This window comes from Acinonyx jubatus, chromosome F2, assembly GCF_027475565.1.
Source record: "Acinonyx jubatus isolate Ajub_Pintada_27869175 chromosome F2, VMU_Ajub_asm_v1.0, whole genome shotgun sequence".
NCBI lineage: Eukaryota > Metazoa > Chordata > Mammalia > Carnivora > Felidae > Acinonyx > Acinonyx jubatus.
Window position 1 is genome coordinate 2,582,468 of NC_069394.1, and position 21,510 is coordinate 2,603,977.

At 62.0% G+C, this 21,510-nt stretch overlaps 1 protein-coding gene across 5 annotated transcripts in view; it reads left to right on the forward strand.

The window, feature by feature from the left end:
- Nucleotides 1–21,510, forward strand: part of LOC106984410 (maestro heat-like repeat family member 5) — a 64,352-nt gene that overhangs the window by 33,637 nt on the left and 9,205 nt on the right. For all 5 annotated transcript variants that reach the window (XM_027063782.2, XM_027063781.2, XM_027063783.2 and 2 more), the window contains 11 exons: nucleotides 991–1,086; nucleotides 2,645–2,749; nucleotides 4,087–4,222; nucleotides 4,522–4,694; nucleotides 7,034–7,183; nucleotides 7,971–8,125; nucleotides 12,942–13,101; nucleotides 14,074–14,255; nucleotides 19,567–19,704; nucleotides 20,141–20,255; nucleotides 21,050–21,193. In XM_027063782.2, the coding sequence (XP_026919583.2) occupies nucleotides 991–1,086; nucleotides 2,645–2,749; nucleotides 4,087–4,222; nucleotides 4,522–4,694; nucleotides 7,034–7,183; nucleotides 7,971–8,125; nucleotides 12,942–13,101; nucleotides 14,074–14,255; nucleotides 19,567–19,704; nucleotides 20,141–20,255; nucleotides 21,050–21,193 (1,554 nt within the window). The remainder of the gene's footprint in view (nucleotides 1–990; nucleotides 1,087–2,644; nucleotides 2,750–4,086; nucleotides 4,223–4,521; nucleotides 4,695–7,033; nucleotides 7,184–7,970; nucleotides 8,126–12,941; nucleotides 13,102–14,073; nucleotides 14,256–19,566; nucleotides 19,705–20,140; nucleotides 20,256–21,049; nucleotides 21,194–21,510) is intronic.

Consider the following 21,510-nt stretch of genomic DNA (forward strand, 5'->3'; position numbering starts at 1 on the left):
GGAAGTGTCTGGTGTGGGAGTCGGGGTAGAACCCCACTCCTGCCCTCTGGCCGGGTCCAGACTGGACTGGGACAGATAGGCACTCTGGAAGGGGAGAGTGCAAGGGGTGCCCTGGGCCCAGGACAACACCACAGCAGCAGCCCTCCACAAGGCCAGGGCCTGTCCCCACTCCAACCTTGCAGGAGCCTAAAGTGCCCCCATTACCAGATGACAGTGTCATGGCTGGCTCACCTAGGGAGCTTAGCCGGGTCCCAGAAGGTAGGCTGGGGGCTCCTGCTCCTTCCCATTCAATGTGCATCAGCACCCAGCAGGTGGGGCTGACCTCACAACCAGTTCTCAGGTGACCAAGGTGGGCTCAGAGAGCTGAAGTGAGTTCTCCAGGGCTCCCAGGGGGTGGACAGCCTGTGCCCGGGGCTCCGCTCTGACGCACCCTGACAGGAGGCGGGCTGGGCGCTTTCTCTGGCTGGCTCCCTCCATGAGCACACCCGGTGAGCCGAGCAGCAAACATTGGGGGTCTCGTGTGAGACCCAGGAGGCAGGACAAGCTGCGTAATTTGCCCCAACTAATGCAAAATGAAAATGCGGGCCCTTGTTTGAAGCTTCGGAAGAATTTCAAGATGGGACCGCAAAGCGGGAAACCAAGCACTCGAGGATCCTTCTGGGTGCCAGGTCTCGTGCAGGTTGCTTGCCCGAGAAGCCAGCCCTGCTGCAAAGGAACTTACCTTGGCCACAGAGAAACCTGTGACCTTGGGCAGGTCTGACCCAGACTGCCCCCCGCCCAATCTCCCAGCTGCCCAAATGGGGCTTGTGCCAGGGCCCTTCCTGGATGTGGTGTGAACGCACGTGGTGTGCAGCCTGGCCACGGGGGTGTGCAGGAAGGGGCACCACTACCATGGAGAGGCCAATGCACTGGGGCCCTGCAGGAGGCCTTGGCCCGCAATCGCAGCCGGGGCCTGGCGGCTGCCCTGACCTGCTCCACCCCCCTGCACAGACCCTCTACAACAAGACCTTGGAGGCCCTGGACCAGATGCTGCAGAGCCTCATCACGCAGAACCCTACGGCCGACGAGCTGCACTTCCTGCTGTCGGTGAGGGGCGGTGGCTGGCACAGTGCAGGGGCGGGGCTGGCACAGGCCGGGCGGAGGATAGACAAGGGAAGGTGCCCGGAGGAGGCAGGGTCTGAACTCCAGGTGGCAAGTGGCCCATGAACTTGGAGGCTTGAGGGCTGTCCATTTTCAGGGATCACAGCGGCTTGGGAGAACTGGAGGGCAGGACGGCAGGTGCACCTGGTGGGAAGTGGGCCTTGAGTGCCACACTTGAGGGGGACTGCTGAGGAAGCAGGCTGGGACCTGACCTCCCTCCCCTGAGACCTCGTTCTGCAGCCATGTCTCCAGCTGTGAGGAGGGCTCTCACAAGCCCAGCACCCCCACCCTCTCACCTTGACCGGAGGGAGACCAGTCAACAGGCAGGGACAGTCCAGGGGCAGGGGAGGAACCAGAGATAGGACACTGGCTCAGCTGGGAGGGTTGGAAGTCAGGGCCAGTGGACTTCACCTGAATGAGGACCAAGGAAGTCATGGGGTAGAGAAGGGAAGGGAAGGGCCCAGCAGGCAGAGGGCCCCGCCGAGGGGTGAGCAGCCTGTGTGAGCCCAGGATCAGGACAGACAGAGATTCTGCATGGCTGCAGCGTGGGGAGGGCGCTAAGGTGGCGGCTGGGGGTGAGGAGGGGGGTTAGGGTTAGGTTAGGTCCAGCCTGGAGGCCTTGTGGGGGCGAGGGGAGCCACAGAAGCAGGGGCCCCCAAGCTGGGTGCACCGATGGAAGTCAGGTGTGTGCCTGGCAGGGGTGGAGGAAATGTCTGCATTTTCACTCACCCCCTTCCCCCCCCACCGGGAAAGTAGTGTGTCCCCTCCCCCTGGCAATGTTGGCGACAAACCACAGCAGTGCCGGGAGTGGCTGTGTTTGCCACCGATGGAAGTCACAGATGTGGTCATAGGACATTGCTGGGTCACAGAATCTCCAAATACCGTTTCCTGCATCCGACGTCAGAATCACTGACTATAAGCATCCGTCGCTTTAACAAAGAGGCTCAGATTTGGCTTAAAACTGTTCAGTGTAACTGTTTCAATATGTGTTTGCATCCCTTTGTGACTCCGTGCAATTATGTTGCGCACAGAAAAGCACTGTTCTGCAAAGGGGCGCGTGTCGCCAAAGGGGTTCAAACCCAGGGGCCTCCAGGGGCTTTGAGCAGGAAACGACCTCTCCTCTCTGGCAGAGCTGTCTGGAGCAGAGGGGTCAGGAGAGGCTGAGCAGAGGGACAGGGGAGGGCAAGACCTGGGGACCGGTGGACGCGGAAGGGGCGGAGCCATGGACCAGGGTGGGCGAGGCCTGAGTCGGGGGTGGGCAGGGCCCTGCTGAGGAGGCGGGCCTGAGGTGAGGGGCGTGGCTGGACCGGGCGTGGTCTCGGCCAGGGTGGGTGTGGCCTGGGTCCCGGGCAGGGCGGAGCCTTGCTGGCCAGCTAACCGATTGGGGGGCGGGGCCTGAGCCGAGAGGTGAGCCCAGGGCTGAGCAGGGGGTGGCCCCCGCGGAGCCGGGGGACGCGGGGGTGCGCGGCTGCAGCACCCCCTCTCTGCCCCTGCCCACCCGCAGCACATGTACACCTGGCTGGCGTCGGAGAAGACACACGAGCGGCAGCGGGCTGTGCACAGCTGCGTGGCCCTCCTCGGATTCCTGAGCCACGACCTCTACCTGGATGTGAGTATCCAGCTCGCAGGCCCCGTGCCCCCACGGCCCCTCTGCGGCCCCAACCAGGCCACCCTCCTCGGGCTCGTGGGGTTCCAGGCCCCCTGGACCTCTGCCACCAGGACAGCGCGGATCCCTAAGTGCCCTACAACATGGCCATGCAATCCCCCTTTCCACGCACACCAGGGAACAAGCTGGGGGCGGAGATTGGGGCCCCCTGCTCAGGTCCTCCCAGCTGGGCTCTGAACCCAGATGCCTGGACCCCTGACCCAGCAGGCTGGGCTCCTGTCAACGCGCCTTGAAGCCTCGGGCAGGTTCCTCTACACCCTGAGCCTCAGTGTCTCACCCATGAAATGGGAAGAAATGAGTCCTCAGAGGGGTGCGGCCCTGCCCCAGTCCAGGTCAGTGGTGACTGCGGCAACAGTCGCCATCCACCGCGACCCCCAGCGGGTCATGCCTCACAGTCTAACCGCCATCTGTCGCTGGAGCCCTTGGGCTGAATGAAGTCGGCACCGTCAGGGAATGAGTGCTTCTGCGTTTATCAGCCAAAATCAGCACTAATTCCTTAGGTAGATTCGTGGGACGTTGAGAAAATTAGTTTCTCTGCACGTTGCCCGGCCGGCGTGTGTTTCTAATGAAGGCGGAGAGGTGGGCATGGGGGGCAGGGGGCACGGGAGGGAGCGCTCCCTGCACAGACGCCTCCTTCATTCTCAGGGTGAGGGGGACCCCTCTAGAGGGGCTCAAGGGGCCTGCAGTTCATTCAAAATCGATTTCTGCAACCCAGGACCCGGACTGCGGCCGGGGCAAGTGAGGCGCTGACCTGGGGTGCAAAATTTACCCGGACACCAAAACACCCCACAATCAAGATAAATAAGGTGGTGTTTTAAAGCAATCTACTCAGCAAATGGCGGCAGCTGTGGGCTGGCTGCCTGTTGTTATAAATAAAGTTTTATTGAAACCAGGGTGGGGGTTAGGGCCAGGAGAGTGCCGCCCCATGAGGTAAGGTGGTGGTAATGCAGGGCCAGGCCGTCTCTAGGTACAGTTTTGAAACTGTGTGCATCAGGAATTGTTACATTCATTTTGACTTTTCGAAATATTGCATTAAAGTATTCTTTCTCTTCGTTTCTGAGTTTGGGGTCAGCCCCTTAAGTTGTGCCCTGAGCTGTTGACTCTAGCGGCCCGACTGGGTGGGCAGAGCCTGGGCCTGGGGTCCCGAGAGCTGAGTCCCGGCCCTGCCACACGGTTGGAGGGGATGCTTTCTGATGCTGGCCGAGCTGGGGTGAGTGCACAGCAGAGGGGAGACCCCACGGTAGGGTCTGCATTCTGTGGTTCCCATACTTTCGCTGCAGACAAAAGAGGACTTCAGGAGGACTGGGCAGCTGGTGGGCGTGCTGGGGATTTTGTGCCAGGACCCTGACAAGGCCACCCGGCACTCCAGCCTGGAAGGGGTGGGCCACCTCTACCAGCTCCTGATGCGCCAGAGAGGTGAGCCTCCGAGGGCCACCACGGTGGACCCACGGCCACCCTGACCACAGCCTCAGCTGAGACCACACCCACACTGCTGAACACAGCCCATCCCAGATCTGCCCCCAAACCCACCTCTAACCCCAGCCACGGCCCTGGAACGCCCCCCGCCCCCAGGCCCACTCACACTCCCGACCGCATAAGGGCACAGGCCTGACCCTGGCTACACGCGACCCCACCCTAACTCTTGCCTGTCCCACCCTAGACCCCAGCCCACCTCTGCCCCGCCCTCACTCTTGCCCAATCCCGCCCCTGGCCAGCGAGGGAACTTCCAAACGTGGAGGCGCAGGCCCCCAAACAGCTCTCCCAGGCCAGCGAGGATGGGGCCCCCGTCTGGAGCAGCGGAGACCAGCAGACGGCTCCCCCCACCCCCCGTGAGATGGCATTCCCGAAGGATCACATCTTCCAGCTTGGCAGCTCCCAAGTCATCAAGGTCAAAGCCCTTAGAATGGTGGATAGGTCCGGGTTGGGGGAGGCCTGGCCGTGCTCTGCTCCGACCCCCCACCACAGGGCTTTCAGCTGTTGGGGTGGCCCTACTGCACCCCTGGGGGGGGGGGGCGGTCAGACCCCGAGCCAGGTGTAAGTATTAAAACCAAGGCCGGGATCTCACCTGTGTCTCTGGTGGTTAACTGAGAGTGTTTGGAGAAGTCCGTGGCCCCTGGCCTGGGACCTGGGAGTTGGGGGAGGGGGGATTGGAGGGAGAGACCAGGGACAGACCCTGGGGTCAGCAGCCCAGGCCTGAGTCCCAGCTCTGTCCCCCACGGCTGTGCAGCCTAGACAAGCCCTCTCCCCTCTCTGAGCTCCCAGCTTTCTCCGTAAAATGAGCAGGCTGGCATTGTAAAGTCCCGGCCACCATGAGCACCCGGTAAATGGTGGTGTCGGGACAGCTCCCAGGTGTTCTCTGAGGCACCAGATGGCACCCTTCCCTGTAAGTCTGGCTTTTGCGGGATGAGAATTCTGCAGAAATATCCCTGAATTCCTCATTTTCCTGGGGGCCTCTCAACCCTCTGAAAGCCAGACCCTCTTCCTATGAAGGCAGGGCACGTCTCTTCTTGCACAGTCACCTCGTCTACCTCAATCAGCCTCTCGGTCAGCAGCCTGGGGGAGCCCAGCTGGGCCTTCCCCCAAGGCCCTTCTCATCACCCCAGAGAGGTCCCGTACCTTTGTGACATCCTCTGCCTGATCTGTGTTCTCTTCTGAACATGAGCGAGTCTGAGGCACTGAGTGTGGGCCGGATGCTGGTGTTAACTCGACAAGCCACGTTTCCTGGAGCCTCATGTTCTGGGTGGGCAGTCCGTGACGTCTCCACGTGGTGACTTTGCTCGTCCCTTCCTGGTGTTGAGCCCATGACTGACAAAGACCCCTGTCCTTGGCATACTGATCGGTCTCCCCCTGTTAGACCTTGAGCACTCCAGGCCAGAGGCAGGGTCTTGCCGGGGCTCAGCACGAGGCCTGGTGGTAGAGCCAGCCTTTGACAGATACCCATCAAGTTGAACCAAATGAAGAAACGTTTGCACGCAGCTGGTAAGGGCTGCAAATATTCCGTTAAAATTATTAAAATTATTTTAACCTTCTAACCAGCAGCTAATCCTAATATTCTCACAGACATTTTACCAAAACTTTAGAATAATGATTCTAATAAATATTCTAACATCTGTTATTTAACACTTATTTTTATATCCAATAAAAATACAAACATCCTAACAGACTTTCAGACATGTCACCAAATAGGCTAGCATGCAAAGAAACATGTTACCTCCTTCAACATCCTTTCAGACTTCAAACCTTTCTGTCAGCCCCTGTCACCAGCATTCTATCTTCCTCTATCAGACGCTCCAGTCGCAGCCTTCCAGTAGAACTTTCCAAAAGGGTACAAGTGTCTCTGTCCACACTGTCCAACGTACCCAGTACTGAGCACTGGAAATGTGGCTAGTGCTGCTGAGGAACTGAGGTTTTCAATGTTAATTAAGTTTCAGTTTAAATAGGTACGTGTGGCTGGTGGCCACCATATTGAGCAATAATGCTCGAAGTCTTTCTGGAAGGTTCCACCTGGGCCAGCCTCGGGCTGTCAGAGACTATAGTCTGAGACTATGGAGCAGGGGTCCCACCCACCACCTTGCATTTCCTCCAGAGCCTCTTTATCACCCCAAGCGGCTCACGGTCTGGACTTAGAGTCACTCTTGGGAGAACACGGGCAGAGGCCAGGTGGGCTCTTGGGGAGGCCCTAGCACAGGACGGGAGCCCTGGGCTCTGGAGCCAGCCTGTGCTGTGGTAAGGGCATCCACGCGCCTCTCTGGGCCTAGGGGGTGACCCAGGCGACCTTGAAGACCCTTCACAACTCTGAAGTTCAAGTGCTCTTTGTTAAAATCATGGAAGGAGGGCTGGGGCTTGGCCTGGGGAGCAAGCACCCAGCGGGACGGAGGCTGGCAGCTGAGGAAGCCCACGAGGCGAGGACAGGGCAGAGGAGGGGAGGAAAGGAGGCTGGCGGGGCCGTGCAGGTCCCAGGACAAGCACTGGGTCTGAGTGAGGAAGGGAGCCCTGCCTCTGCCTTACCGTGGGCATCACTCTCTCCCTTCCTGCCCCCGGGCCGTGGCTGGCTCAGAGACATGTGCAGGTGATCACGTGTGGTCCCGGAGGAGAGGGGCTCAGAATTACGGGGTGCTCAGAAACCCGAGTGGCCTGAAGCAAAGGAAAAAGGAAGGCAAAGGCAGGAGCGGACACCTGGGCACGCGTGACCCACAGTGACGGCTGCCCGCGCTCCTGCCGGTACAGGAGGTCATGAAGCATCTCACGGTGGCAGAGCTGACCGACCTCGTCTGGACAGCCATCGACGGACTGGGATCCCCCAGCTCCTTCCGCGTGCAGGCGGCCGCCGACATGCTGCTCCTCGCCATCCAGGAGCACGGGGCCGAGCTGGAGACGGTGAGAGGGCCGGGGCACCCGCTGAGGGTGGGCCGGGACGGGTCTGGGGGCAGAGGGACGCCCGGCAGCCAGCACCTGAAGCCAGCGTCTCTGGGCCAAGGCAGCGTCCCCGAGCTCAGCCCCGATGGGGGAGCCACAGACCCCACCCTGACAAGTTCCACTGAATGAATGAGTGAACGAATGATTGAACGAACGAACGAACGGCCCAAGCAGGTGTCCTGGGGCCCCGAGTGGTGTTTGCAGGCTCGAGAGGCACACGTGCGCTGATAGAACAACCGCTCCAGGCTCTGGCGCAGCACACGGGGGAGGAGAAGGCACAGACCTTTCCAGAAGTTCCCGGTCCAATGGGCAGGGCAGACACGGACAGATAAGGACTGAACAACATAGGAAGTACACCCAGTGGGGTGGGGGTGGCCCCCGGGAAAAGGACGATTGATGACGCGTCCTGCAGATGGGGAAGCCCCAGGCGGGTGAGCAAGGGCACCGAAAGTGGAAGGCGAGGGGTGTTCCAGGCTCCCAGAACAGCGTGTGCCCAAGTGGCCTGCTCGGAAGGTGACGAGGCCGGTGTGTCTGAGCCTTCCGGTGACTGGGCAATGTTTGGACAGAGTTGGAGGGCCTCTTGTGCCAGGGGAAAAGGTGGTGGGACCTCTCTCCCCGCAGCCTGGGACTCCCCTTCTGACCAGGCATCCGGGGCGGGGACGTGCCTCCCCTCAGACTTCCCCGGGCAGGGCCTGGCCTCCCCCCTCAGACCAGCTCTCCCGCCTATATCCTCTGCCTCCCTGCACAGGTTGCCAAGCTGGGCCGAGCCATTCACTTGCAGCTCTGCTCTGTCCACATCCCCCAAGCCAAGGAAATTGCCCTGCACACCATCACCCTGCTAGCCCGGAACCACACCTCGGAGCTGGTGGCCACCTTCCTGGACCCCTCCATACCCTTGGACAGGTGCCCGGCCCCACCCTCCATCCTCCCCCGGGCGGGGAACAGGGCCCCACCCCCAGCTCTTCCCTCCTGCCTGCCCCCTCACGGAGGCGCACAGGGACCCCACAGGCCTGGGTGCAGGGAGGGAGCCTGTTTGCTCCCTCCCTGTTTGCTTCCTGCGCGCCTCCTGAGGCCGGCTCCAGGGGGCCACTGCCCACCGTCCCGTGCCACATAGGACACCCCGGCCCAGCCTCTGTCACCTGTCGCCTCGTGGACCCCAGGCGCGCCTGAAAGAGCCCAGCCAACACCTCCTCTCCCTCCCCCACCCCGGTGGTCACCAAGGCCCTTTTGGGTGGGGCTGGCTTTCTCTCGAAGCCCTCAGACCCCCGCCCCCCCCCCCCCCGAGTCTGGAGGCGGGCCAGCCACACTCGGCTGCCCTCAACCCTGCACTCCACCTTCACACCTGCCCGTGAGGGAAAAGCACTCATTTTTCATTCCCGGCCACCCTCCCCAGCCCCCCCCCCCCCCCGCACCTCTGACACCGCACTCAGCGGCCAGCCTTGCTTCCACTCCGCTGAGGAGTCAGAAGGCACCGGAAGAGAGCTCCCTCCAGCTCCCAGCACCCGAGACTTGTTTCCAGAAAGATTTCTGCTTTCCACACTGTTGTTCGTAATTTCGAGGGTTCTGGAGGGTCTGTTTTGTTTTGCTTTGTTTTTTGTGTGTCTTTGTTTGCATTGGGAACAGAGAAGGTCACCTGCAGTGCTTCTGCTCGATGGAATTTGCGGATCTTTTGGACAGCTGTTGTGAATGTGGTCCGGGCCCCCGAGAAGAAGGTGTCTTTTCCATCGTCAGGCGCAGAGCTTGAAGCGTATCCTCAGAGTTGCCTTATTGACTGTGTTGTATATTTATTTAACCGTTAACCGATGTCCGTTTGGATCTGTCTCGTTCTGAGCACAGCACGCTGAAGTCATTTCTAATGCACTTCTATCCATGGACCCCTCTGTCTCCCGCAATTTCTGCCTCGTAAAGGTGGTTGTCATGGGATCTGTGCAGACACACAGCTTCCTGAGCAGCCGTGACTTTGGGCATGATCGAGTGCCCTGCCCTGTCACATGTAGTGCTCCGAGGGCCCGCAGCCTACTGTGTCTGTTCTCAGGACAACAGGTGCACCTGTGCTCGCCTACGTTTCCGCGTCGGCCCCGCACGTGTCTGTCGTCCCACAGACAGCATGGAGCCCGGTTTCGATTTGTGATCCAAATTGGAAGTCTGTTTCTTTTAACCAGGGAAGTTAAGTGCTTCCTTCACACTGATCGATACGACTGGCTTGTGGAGTCTCTACCCCACCCTCATATCCCGTACTGGTGTGTGTTTTACTTTATTTGCTCTATTTCTGTTTCTGCGGGAGGTGTGGTCTTTGATCCTTAATCCTTTTTTCCATTTATGGGTTCACCCTTCGTAGTCTGCTTTATCCATCTTCTACGGGCACCTGCTACCTCCCGGCCACCTGCCCATAAAACCAGCAGCGAGACTGATGTCCTCTGTGCCACCCCTCTTCTTCTCCTGTGTTTTCAGCTGCACATTTTCACTTGGCCGAAGTCTGCACTCTGCTCGGCTCTGGCCCCCACACGCGCCCCCTCGCCTCCCCTGGAGAGCCCTAGTCCTGTCCTAAGTGGACGAGCCCGTCTCTGACAGGCTGGGGGGGGCCCCAGCTCCAGCTTGCCCTGGGCACCTGTGTGTCACAAGTCGTGTGCCTTGAAGGACAGCTTGGCTGGTCATAAAATCCTTAGTTCACGCTTTCTTCTATTAAGTCTAATGACGGTAATCTTTTTGCCTTTGTAAATGTGTGTGCCTTTGCAAGAGGTCTTTTTTGTTTAATGTTTACTTATTTTTGAGAGACAGAGCACAAGCAGGGGAGGGGCAGAGAGACAGGGAGACACAGAATCCAAAGCAGGCTCCAGGCTCCGAGCTGTCAGCACAGAGCCCGACGCGGGGCTCAAACCCACGAACCGCGAGATCATGACCTGAGCCGAAGTCGGACGCTCAACCTCCGGAGCCCTCCAGGCGCCCCTGCAAGAGGTCCTTCTGCCTGGACACCTTGGAGCGTGTTTCTTTACCTTCGAAATTTAACTGTTGTATTAAGAAATGTCTCAGAGTTGATCACTCTGTGTTAATTCTCGCAGGGACCTGGTAGACTCTTTGACTATGTAGGTTTAGGCCTTCTGCCGTTGCTGTTACTGTTTCTGGAAAGTTCTCTAGGTCATCGCTTCAAATATCAGGTCCGATCCCCTGCTGCGTTTGTCCCTCCAGACTGGGAATCGGGGTGCCGTCCGTCCCTGGCCCGCCCTCCGTCGGTCGGCAGTATTTTCTCCTCTTTGCTCCTCCCCTGGCCATCTTTCTGCTTTTCCTCAATGCCCCTCAGCTTCCGTCTTAGCCCTCTGGGCGTCTTGCATTTTCTCCACCTGTGAGATGATGTCCGTCTCTCCCACCTCTTCCCGGAACTCCGTCCACTCCCTTTTCCTTTCTTCGCTGAGGTTTTTCTTTTTCTTTTTTGAAGCGACAATTCGAGGTGGCTTTTCCTATCTGTCGGTGCCGGCTGGAGTCCGCGGGGCTGCAGGGGCCGTGTGGCCTCACGGCCTTGTCTGCCCCGGGCTGCCCTTTAGGGAGGGGTCTCCTCTCGTTGTGAACTGACCGTCTTTCTCGGTTTGGTTGTTGTTGTTGTTGTTGTTGTTGTTGTTGCAATACCTCTGTGGACCTGTTCATTTTGTTCCCGTTCCTATAAAACACTAGTAGCGTGTTCTGTAGGATTCCAAGTTCAATGGCACCCTCTTCTGTTTAGTGTAGCAAAGTTCTGATAATTTAGGAGATTCTGTGTCTTCGTGGCAGTGAAAGGGGCCTGTGTCCTCCAGTTGGGGTTTTTCGAGTGTTTGGGGGGGGTGGGTTCTTTTTTCTCTTGTAGGGCCTTCACTTTTTCTCTTTCGCATTGTCCCTTTTGTCACCCAGTTTCTCTAGCCAAAGCTCGTCAGGGTCCCCTTGACTCTCCTCTCTACACCCAGACCCATCCTCAAGGATCCCAGCAGCACACCCTCCCCCTCACCCCTGTGTCCCCAGCCCTGTCACCACCCTAGTCAGGACATCGCTGGCTCCCACGGAGTCCCTGGCCATGTCCACCCCTCCCTCCCAGCAGCCAGAACAGGGCTTCACTAGTAAGTCAGACCCCCTCACTCCTGTGCCGCAAGCCCTCCGGTGGCCCCGTCTCACTCAAAGTCAAAGCCAAAACCTTGACAGTGGCCAACAAGGTCGTGAGCTGGCCCACTCTCTCCACCCCGACCATGCTGGCCCTGAACATACCAACAACGGCTCTGAGTCGGGGCCAGAAGGTTCTGCCCACCCCCAGGGCCACATGGCTCCCCCCTTACGTCCTCGGGTCTTTGTTTGCGACCCGTCCTGGGGACGGCTTCCCCACTGCCCCACTAGAAACCGAGAGCACAGCAGATGCGCCCTCCCGCTGTCTCCTGTGGCCCCCTCCCCTCCCCTGCTCTGTGCTCTTGGTCTGACGTGCCCTTGCTTGCTGGCTGAGCCGCGCTGTAGGGGTCGCTCCCACACGGGTAGGGATTTTATCCATTCTGTCACTGCTCCGTCCCCGAGTTCACTGCCCACACGTGACCGTGCTGAGCACACACGTGCCGACAGAGCAAAGCAGAAACCGTGGCCTCTGGGTGCCCTCGCTCCTGAAGAAGCCTGTCACCTAAGTCCCTCCAGGCAGGCTCTGCCCCCAGAGACTTGCCCTCGGTCACACGGCCGTGAGGGCACAGACCAGGGACTTGGGCCCACGTCCTTCTGACAGCAAAGGCCGCACTCTTTCTAGGCCCCACCCTATGCTTCAGAGTCTCAGAAGCCTCGGAGCTGTCGTGCCCGCCCAGCCCAGGGCTGTCTGAACGCTGGGGTGGGGGCTCATCCAGGCCCCCGCTCTGGCCTCCGGACCCCACCCCCGCCCCTCCAGGCGCTTCTACCCAGCACGCAGGCCCACAGACCCCGTAGCACAGAAAACAGAGGGCCGTCAGGGTCACTGACCTCTCGGGAGCCCCAACACCCTGCCTCCCCAGGTGTCACGGGCCGGTGCCTCGGACCAAGTGGAAAGGTCACAGGACCGGGCAGGCCTGGCCCCCAGCCCCAGCTGCTCCATCACAAGGCAGGGCCCCGATCAGGGCAGTCCTCTCTCTCTCTCTGTCCAGTCCTCAGTGTCCCCACCTGCAAAATGAGCACAAGTTAGCATAAAGCTCTGAAGGCCCCCACTCGACCCAGGTCAGGCCTGGGGAGCTGGACCCCAGCAAACCCAGGCCAGGAGGAGCCAGCTGGGACAGACCTCCAGGCAGAAGTGCCAACGGCTGAGCGGGTGCAGGCCGGGCGGGGGAGGAGTGCTCGCAGCACATGTGGAGGCCCGTAGCGGCAGAGGTCGGAGGGCAGGGGTCAGCTGCACTTTGGGGCCACTGAGGGCAACAGACTCAGAGTCTGTAGCTGGGGTGCGAGGAGCCTGGAGGACAGACCCCGAAAGTGAGACCCAGGAGCACGGACCAGGGGCGGCTGGCTCGCTGTCCATGGCACATCCCCCAGGCCGCAAACACACACACACACACACACACACATGCCCATCCACGCCGCCCTTCGTGGTGAAGGCGGCCACCCCGAGATGCTCTCCTCCACCCCCCAGGCCCCCGGATCCAGCCCAGCCTCCTCCCTCCCCCTCCCCCACTACTCCAGGCGCCTGAGACCCCGCTCACCTTGGCCCGTGCTGTGGCCGAGCACAAGCAGGGCTGGCCTCACGGCCCCTCTTTGCCCACAGCCACGCCTTCCAGTTGTGGAGGGCCCTGGGGGCCGAGCGCCCCGTGAGCCGCCGGGTGGTGGCCACGCTGCTGGCCTGGCTGCAGGAGCGGCCGCTGCCCCCCGGGGCCAGAGACGGCAGCCCCCCACCCGAGGATAAGACCTACCTGCGCTCGTTCACCGTGAGTCTCTGCAGCCACTGCCTCGACGCGGCCCCCAGCCGCCACCGGGCCGACCAGCTTCCCGCGTGCAGAGGCCGGTGGCATCCAGGGCACCCACTGTGCGCCAGGCTGGGGAAGGGGGAGCCCCGTCTCCGGGCCGGGGAAGGGGCACGGCCAAGGGCTGAGCACGTCCTGGTGGGGGCTACGGAGCCCGCTTCTGCCCCGTGAAGTGGGACGGTGGTGGTCTTGCACGGCTGCTGAGGGCCCTGGGTCACACGGCGTGTCCCCAGGATGCCGGACGCGCTGTGTGGGTGGCCTCACAGCCCGGGGGCTCCAGGAGACAGGTTCCGGCCGAGGAAGAGCGGGGGGTGATGGAGAACCCCTCGGTCCGCACTTGGGCTCTGGGGCTGTAGATCTTGGAGGAACCTTTGAGGCTGCCTCCTGCAGCCCCCGCCCTCCTGTAGGAATCCCCCCAGCCCAGCTTTCCTCCTTACACAGCCGCAGGAGCAGGGAGCTCACTTCCTAGCACGGCCACACCTGTCCTCCGCGGCTGAACTCTGACAAGGCCGCCGCCGTGGCCGACCCTGTTGTCTCCCCGGCTGAGACACCACCCCCACCCCCAAAGCCCCCTGAGCAGCAGCCCGGAGCCCGCAGGTGCCCCTCCCCACCCGGAGCCCCCAGGCCAGGGGCCGCCTGAACTCGATTCCGTCTGAACGTGGCCGCAGAGGGGGGGTCCACCCCGTGCCCGTGCGGCCCCCCGCCCTTCCCGTTAACGCCCTTCCCGCCCGAAACCACACAGCAGCACGGGGTCAGCAGGGGGGTCTTGTCTGTGTCCCTCCACACCCGGAGCCCCGGCCTCCCTCTGTCCTGACTGCTCAGTGCTGTCCCCCCACCCTGAGGACCTTCCGGATCGGATGCTCCGGTGGGCACAGGAAGCCTCGGGCCGCCGTCCCCGGGCTCGGGAGCTACAGCGTGTCCCCTGCCCCCTGCCAGGCCATGAGATTGCTTCACGAGCTGCAGTTTGCCCGGGAGTTCGAGAAGGCGGTGCAGGAGGCCTACCCAGAGCTCCTCCTGGCCCTCCTCACCCAGATGCACTACATCTCCGAGCTGAACCTGCCCGAGGAGCCCCAGCCCGGCCAGGAGGCCCAGCCGCTGGCCACGCCCAGTCCGCAGAGGTAGGGAGGCGTTCAGGCTCCGCCTGCAGGGATGAGGCAAAGACACCGACTTCCCAGGGCTGAGAAAGCAGGGGCGCGCCCCACAGCACCAGGCACCTATTGTCCCAGTTCTGGAGGCCAGGGTCCGAGTTCAAGGTGTCGGCAGGGCCGTGCTGCCGGGGAGGACGCTTTCTGCCTCTCCCTCTCCTGGCTCTGCGGGCAGTCTCCGTGTCCCTGGCCTGTGGACGCGTTGCTCCCGCCTCTGCTTCCCTTGTCACCTGGTGTCCTCGGCCATGTGTCTCTGGCTCAGTTTCCCTCTTCTTATAAGGACACCAGTCATGACAGATTAGGGCCACGCTAAGGGCCTCATCTTAACTCGATTCCATCTGCAAAGACCCTGTTTCCAAATAAGACCACACTCACAGGTATGGGGTTTAGGACTTGGACATAGCTTTGGGGTGGGCGGGGGGGAGTCAACCCCCGAACACCGTCATGGCCAGCGCCGCAGTCACGCGGAGGGACTCAGGGCAGGCATGTGGCTGGTTTACTTGCTCCCCGAGGGTCGCTGGGCAGCAGACATCCTCGGTGACAGGACACAGCACCTAACATCTGCCCACACCAGGGCACCGGGTCTTTCCTGAATGTGGTCCTTGTAGGGGTTCAGCGAGATGTTTCTCGTCCTCCCCATTGTACAGATGAGGAAACCGAGGCTCAGAGAGGGTCAGAGGCTTTCCCAGAGACACACAGAATGCCCTCGAGTTGCTGAGCTAGTGCCCGTGGGATGGCAGGGGTGTCCCCCCGGCCACCGCTGAGCCCGTGAGGGCAGACACCCCTCCGGGTCGCCTTGCGCATTGCTCTGAGCCCCGTACACTTTTGCACTGACGTGGGCGGGTGTGGCCTGAGCGGCGTGGACGGGACCTGCGTCGGAGGGTCCACGCCCCCGTGGCGCTCGGCCATGGTTCGGGCCGGCTGCCGTGCCCTCCCTCCACGCCAGGTTGTGTCTTGAGAAACCCAACAAGCAAGTCTTTAAAAACCACGGGGACCGACTCTTTTCATTTGTTTGTATTATGATGTGTTTCACGTAATTTGTCAGTTTTAACAGCTCTCCCCAAGGCGCGTCACTGAGAAAAAAATGCCACTTCTTCTCGTATTGCTTCTGAATTCGAATGTGCATAAAGTTCTTTTTTTATTCACATCAACCGTGCGAAATGCATGAATCTTCCCTAATAAGCTAACAAAACGTTCTCCTCCCAGAACGTATGTAGGAGGGCCAGGAGGGGGCTGCAATGAACCAACTCCCTCCGTCTGCTACCCCCCCTCCCAGCCCTGCCCCTGCCCACCCGGGGCCAGCCTCCTAGCTCCCCCTGCCCCACCTCCCACCCCCCACCCCACCCCCGCTCTCCTGCCCTCCACGCCACAGCCCAGATCCCAGTCAAAACACATCCAAGGCCTCATGACCCCCAGCCTCTCCCCACTTAATTCAGAAAAAGCCAGATCCTCCCGGTGGCCCCGAGGCCCCTCTCCCTCTGGCTCCCTGTTGCCGCCTCCGGGACCTCATTTCTTGTCACACGCCCCTCACTCACACCCTCTGCTCCAGCCTCTGAGGTCTCCCCACTGTTCCTTAGACCCCGCGTGTGACTGCCTCGGGGCCTCTCACTCCCTGCTCCCGCTCCCCCCGATACCCTCACTTCCTGCCGGGGTCTCCGACCACCCTCTCTAAAAAGGTGGGCCTACTTCTACCCTGCTGCTCCCCCTCCCAGGGCCACTGCCTGACAACTGTTATCTGTGCCCGGTAGACCGGAAGCCCCCAGGGAGCCGGGGTGTCTGTCTGTCTCCCCTAAGGAGCCAGGGTGTCTGTCTGTCTGACTTGGGGTTCCCCCAAGGGGCATATCTGTCTGTCTCCCCCAGGGAGGGGGTGTCTGTCCATCTCCCCGGGGCACCTGTCAGCTTCTTACCCAGGCCAGCCGGTGGAGATGCTCAGGCAGCCCTGGCATCTCCCTCCCGGACCTCAGCCCCGCGGCCTCTCTCTGGGCAAGTCCTCTCCAGGGAGGAGGGAGGTGGCCCAAGCAACTGAGGGACAGGCTCTCCGACCCCCCTGCCTGGCATAGTCCACCGGCTCTGATTGGCCGGTCTTGGATCACATGCTCACCCGTAAGCCAATCGCCTCGGCCACAGGGGCACATGGGGCTCTGACCGGGTGGGGCTCCCACACCCTCCCTGGGGCTGGGACAGGACCTGAGCCCCCCTTGCCCAGAGGAAAACCCGAAGGGCCCAAAGGAAGGGCAGGCCAACCAGCAGCAGGGCCAGCAAATAGTCCGGATGGTGGGGACACGGGCAGCCACTGTTACCCAGCGACCGCTGCAGTCCAGGGTCTGACGCCTGGCGGATGTGGCACCATGAAGGGGGACACAGGCCAAGGAGGGGATCGGGGCACCCGCTGCTGAGAGGCCTCCTGCCTGTGGTGCCCCCAGCAGCATGGGGGTGGCACCAGATACCAGGGGGCACCCCAGTGAGGCAGGATCAAGCCTCTGAAGTCCCTGACACCCTGCTAAGCTGGGCCAGCCTCTGGGACCAGCAAGTGGGGGGTGGGCATGGCACCCCTTCCCCAGCAGGGCTGCAAAGACACCACCGCCCTCCCTGTGGGTCCCTTTCCTTTGTATCTCTGACAAAGCCTCTTTCTTTAGAGACTTAACTGCTTTGGTCAGTTCTCGGCTGGGTTCTCCTCTGGGACCCGTCTTGCCCCATGAAGGACTTCTCATCCTTTTAGTTTCTCCATCATGGACCAACTCTCTCATTCTCATGGGGCATCTGATTTCTCTTTATTTCAAAGACACTCTCTTGGACCACTTCTAAGTACAGCCAACATATTTTCCTTTTTGCCCTGGCTGCCAGGAAGCTCATATGTAAAGTTAACATTCGGAACCTCCCTATAGTATTTGGTGCTTCCTTTTTGTTTTTCACCTCCTTCCAATTTGTTGTCTTTTAAACGTAAAGCTTTCAAGGTAAAGCTCTTTATTTAAAACACTGTTCACAGTCCTGGTTTTTGACAGTTGACAAGGAGCAAATGAGCAATTCATAACGATATGCTCTTCGGTCCCGGATCTGAGATCGAAGACCTCATCCTAACCTCCCCTGTGAGCACTCGGCCCTGGACGAGTGGTCAACACTCCGGGCCTCGGTCAAGGCGAAGGTGAAGGGTTCGATGGCATGACCCCAGCCCCAGCATCTTCTTGTCCGTTTGCCCGGCGGGCAGGGGCCCTGGGGTCTGCAGGGAGATGTGACTTCCCAGGGATTGAGCAGGGAGGGGCCCACAGAAGGCACAGGACTCGGTCCCGCCTGTCCTCTCCTTACCACCCCAGGGCCCCCACAGCCCTGCCCAGACCCACCTCCATTCCTGGCCAAGCCTGGCCCCTGGCCCCTGGCCCCTGGCTCGGCGGTGCCCCTGCCTCCCGCTCCATGCTCCCTGCAGCTCTTGGAGGAAAAGAGAGGTAGAAGGGCTACCTCGTCAGCACTTGCTGGGGGACCACTGTGTGCCCCACTGTCAGCACTTAAATATCGACGGGTGCTTGCTGTGTCCCAGACCACACTCATCACCAGAGGCGGGACCCTCTGCTAGGGAGCTCACAGCCCCATGGAAACACACATGGGGGTCAGGTGACAGCCCGGTGACAGTTGGGTGCTTGACACACTGTGCAGAGTGCCCTGAGGGAGAGTCATCACCTCCACAGAGGATGACCGCCTATCGTGTAGTCCCTGAGGACCCAGCACCTGGGCTGAGACCTCACTGATGGTTGAGGTCCCTGGGTGGGGACTGGGAGGGCACAGAGGCTTGGGGGGAGGGGACAAGCGGGGCGGGAACAGGAAGGAGGCCTTGAAAGCGGCCTCCACACAGAACAGTGGGGAGCCACGGAGGGCTCTATGCAGAGGGAGTGGCAGGGTCCAACTGGCACTGGGGATGGGTGGTCAGAGTGGGCAATGTCCAGGTGAGGGAGACCCAGCGCTGCCCTCCTGCAGCTAACATGTGACCAGGGGACTCCCGAGAGGGCGTCTGGACTCCAGGTGGGAAAGAGGAGGCCGGGCCTCATTTCCGCGTCGTGTTGCTGGGAACAGCAGCAGTCGGGGCCGGAGGCATCGGCAGGTCAGACACACGAATCCAGCCCAGTGTCCAGGGCAGGCTTCACCCCTGCACCCTCCCTGCTGGCCTCGGCCCATCTGCACGCACGGCCAAGGCGGCGGAGGCCGGCGACACAGGCCACCTCGAGAAAACAACCGCCGTGGCGGGAACGTACAGGGGTGCAGCCGCTCAGAAAACTGTGGCGCTTCCTGAAAACACGGAATCAAACAGGGTCCCCGTGGGCTCCAGCAGGCCCGCTTCCGGGGTTTGGGTTGGGGCCCCTGGAAATTCCATCCCGGGACACTCGGTTTGGCAAATCTGCTCGGAATCGTGCTCGGTCCTCGCTGATAGCCTCATTCCGGGAGCCGGCTCACACATCCAGGCCGATGCGGCCTGTCGCGTGGGGCCAGGACGGACGTGACGAGGCGCCGGGTGGTGGGGTGGGGGCAGCCGGGCCTGCCCTCCCGGGCCCGCGCCCTGTGTCCTGCCCGCAGTGCCTGGACAGCCCTAGGCCCGTGACCGAGCTGTCACGGTGCAGCTGTGGAGCCGGGGGCCTCGCTGCTCTTCTCTGCTACCCCCGCCCTGCCGTGTGTCCGGCAAACTTTCTTGAGTTCCCGTGCGCATGCGGCCAGTGGAACCTGGTTTCTCTGCGTCCTCTGAAGGCAGAGGGGTGTCAGGAGTGCCGAACGGACACTTGTCTGGGCTTCCGTGACGCCGCACCCCCCAGCTCTCTCCTCCCTCCCTGCAGCGCCCTCTTTGTGTTCTTGGCCCCACATTCAAAGGGCACCATCCCTTCAAGGCTCAGCCGGGACCCTCTGTACCTGTGACTTGGGAGACCGCCGATCCCCGAAGCACCCTCCAGCCCTGCCCCCCCCCCCGAGCTGCAGCCTTGGAGAGCCAGCCACGGACGCGATGCGTGTCCTCTGAGGCTCTCCAAGCACACCTCACCCTGCTGTGCACCAAACCCATCTCAGACCCTCCCTCCTAGAGGGGGCACCCTCCGGGCCCTGGCCCCGGCAACTGACCATAGAGCACAGGCCCGGGCCCGAGTGTCCTCACGCTGCCCCCTCCCCCAGCACAGCTCACCCCCAGGGAGGCCTCCAGGCCACTGGGGCCCTGAGCCCAGACAGGAGCCGGAATGTCCCTTTCCATCCAGGGCGGCCGGGCACCCTCGCCGGGGGCAGGGCTGGCTCGGTGACCCCCTCTGCTCCCCGGCAGGACGTCGCTGGAGGCCCTGAAGGGTCTGCTGTCCACCACGGGGCACTGGCAGGACTTTGCCCACCTGGAGCTGCGGGGCGCCTGGGAGCTCTTTGCCACCACCCGCACCTACCCGCAGGGCGTGGGTCTCCTCGCCAGGTACGAGCGGGGCCAGGGCACTGCTTGTCCAGGAAGCTGGGTGTACCGACCACAGTGACGCCTCGGGTCCGCCTGTGAGCACGGCCCCGCGAACTCACACGTGCGCGCGCTCGGCCCTCTGGCACGGAAGTCGGTGCCCCGGTGCCTGGCCACGTGCACGCCCACCGGGGGCCTGTGGACACGGGTGTCTTCTCCCAGCCCCACCCCTGCGGAGGCCGCCGAGGGGCCTGCTCCTCGTGTCCCATAGGCCCAGTCCGGGCCCGGAACCCAGTGGGTGGCCAGCGGGTACAGAGGGACATAAGGGAATGGGGGCCCACCCACCCGCAGGGACAGCTCTGGCCGCTCAGCCCCAGCTGGGTCAGGTGATGGTGGGAGGGTGGACGCCAGGTCGAGCCTGCCACGCTGCCCTCCCCCTGCCCTCCTCCCTTCGCCCCAGGGCCATGGTTCAGAACCGCTGCGGGCAGATCAAGGCAGTGACCAGCCAGCTGCTGTCCAGCCTGCAGAGCGAGGAGAAACGGGAGCGGAAGACGGCCGTCCTCATCCTCGTCGAGGTAGCGGCCTGGACAGGGGGAGGGGGAGCCCCTCAGACCCAGCCCCCTCCTCCAGCCACCTCGGTGCCCCATCAGGACCTTGCGTGGGCGGAGGCCCCGCCAGATGGACCCCTCACACCCGCTCCTTCCCGCTCCCGTCTCCAGGGCGGTCCACGGTCTGGGGCTGGGTCCCCCACTTAGCAGCCCCCCGTCAGTGGCCCGGGCGAACCCATCGCTCCACCTGTCCCGCCCTGCCCCCACCCCTACAGAGCTGGTCGGTCAGGCAGAGCGGGGCTCAGGTCACCCTGAGCCAAGAGGGCACAGGTTAGAGCAAGACAGGCGCTGGGCGTGGCAGACTTTGCAACTGAGGCAGGGGCCACGGCAGGGCTTGGGCGGGGGGCAGGGGGGTTGCCGTGTGGCATGTCCCTAACTGACCTCAGTGGGGAGAAACCCAAGTCAAAGCCTGGTGCCACTCACCACCCCACCCGCCACCAGCAGGGATGTCCAAGCCACGCTCCCCGGGGCTCTGTCCCCACAGGTGTCCCGTGAGCCAGGCCATTGGCCCCAGTCTTGCCGTGTGATATTAGGCAAGACCCCTTCCCCCTCTGGGCCTCAGTTTCCCCAGCGAGACATCAAAGAGTTGATCCAGCTGGGAAGGAGGATTCAAGTACTTGTTAACCAAAATACCCCCGGGGGTGCTGGTGGCTGCCCTCCCCAACACCCCTGCCAGACCCCGGGCCTGGAGCCCTGCTCCCGGACACACGCGGAGGCTCCCTACGAGAGCCTGACCCTCCCGCCCTCGGGGACTGCCCCAGTTCCTCTACAGCCCCACGCTGCTGGAGGTGCTCCCCAGACAGGCCGTCCTCACTGTGCTGGCCCGAAGCCTCAGGGATCCCAGCCCCGAGGTCCGCGCGTTGAGCCTACAGGGCCTCGGAAACATCCTTTTCCACCCGGAGAAGGTAAGGGCCCGAGGGGCCTCAGAGCTGGCGCGCACCCACACGTGCCCACCAGGCCTACCGGGTTGGAATCCTGGCTCCGTCCCTCACGGCGGTGTGGCTGGGGACACATGACTTTACCTCTCTGAGCCTCGGTGTCCTTATCGGTGGACTGCAGTTGGGGATAGTTCCTTGGCAGGGTTGGGGAAGGGTTACAGTGGCTGCTCCCTGGGGACGTTGTATCGTCCACACCCGCAGAGGGACAGTGCTATTGCCGACGACAGGTGCCTAGGGGGAGCCCACAGGTGGCACCCAGGCCAATCCACAGAGGGGAACGCCCC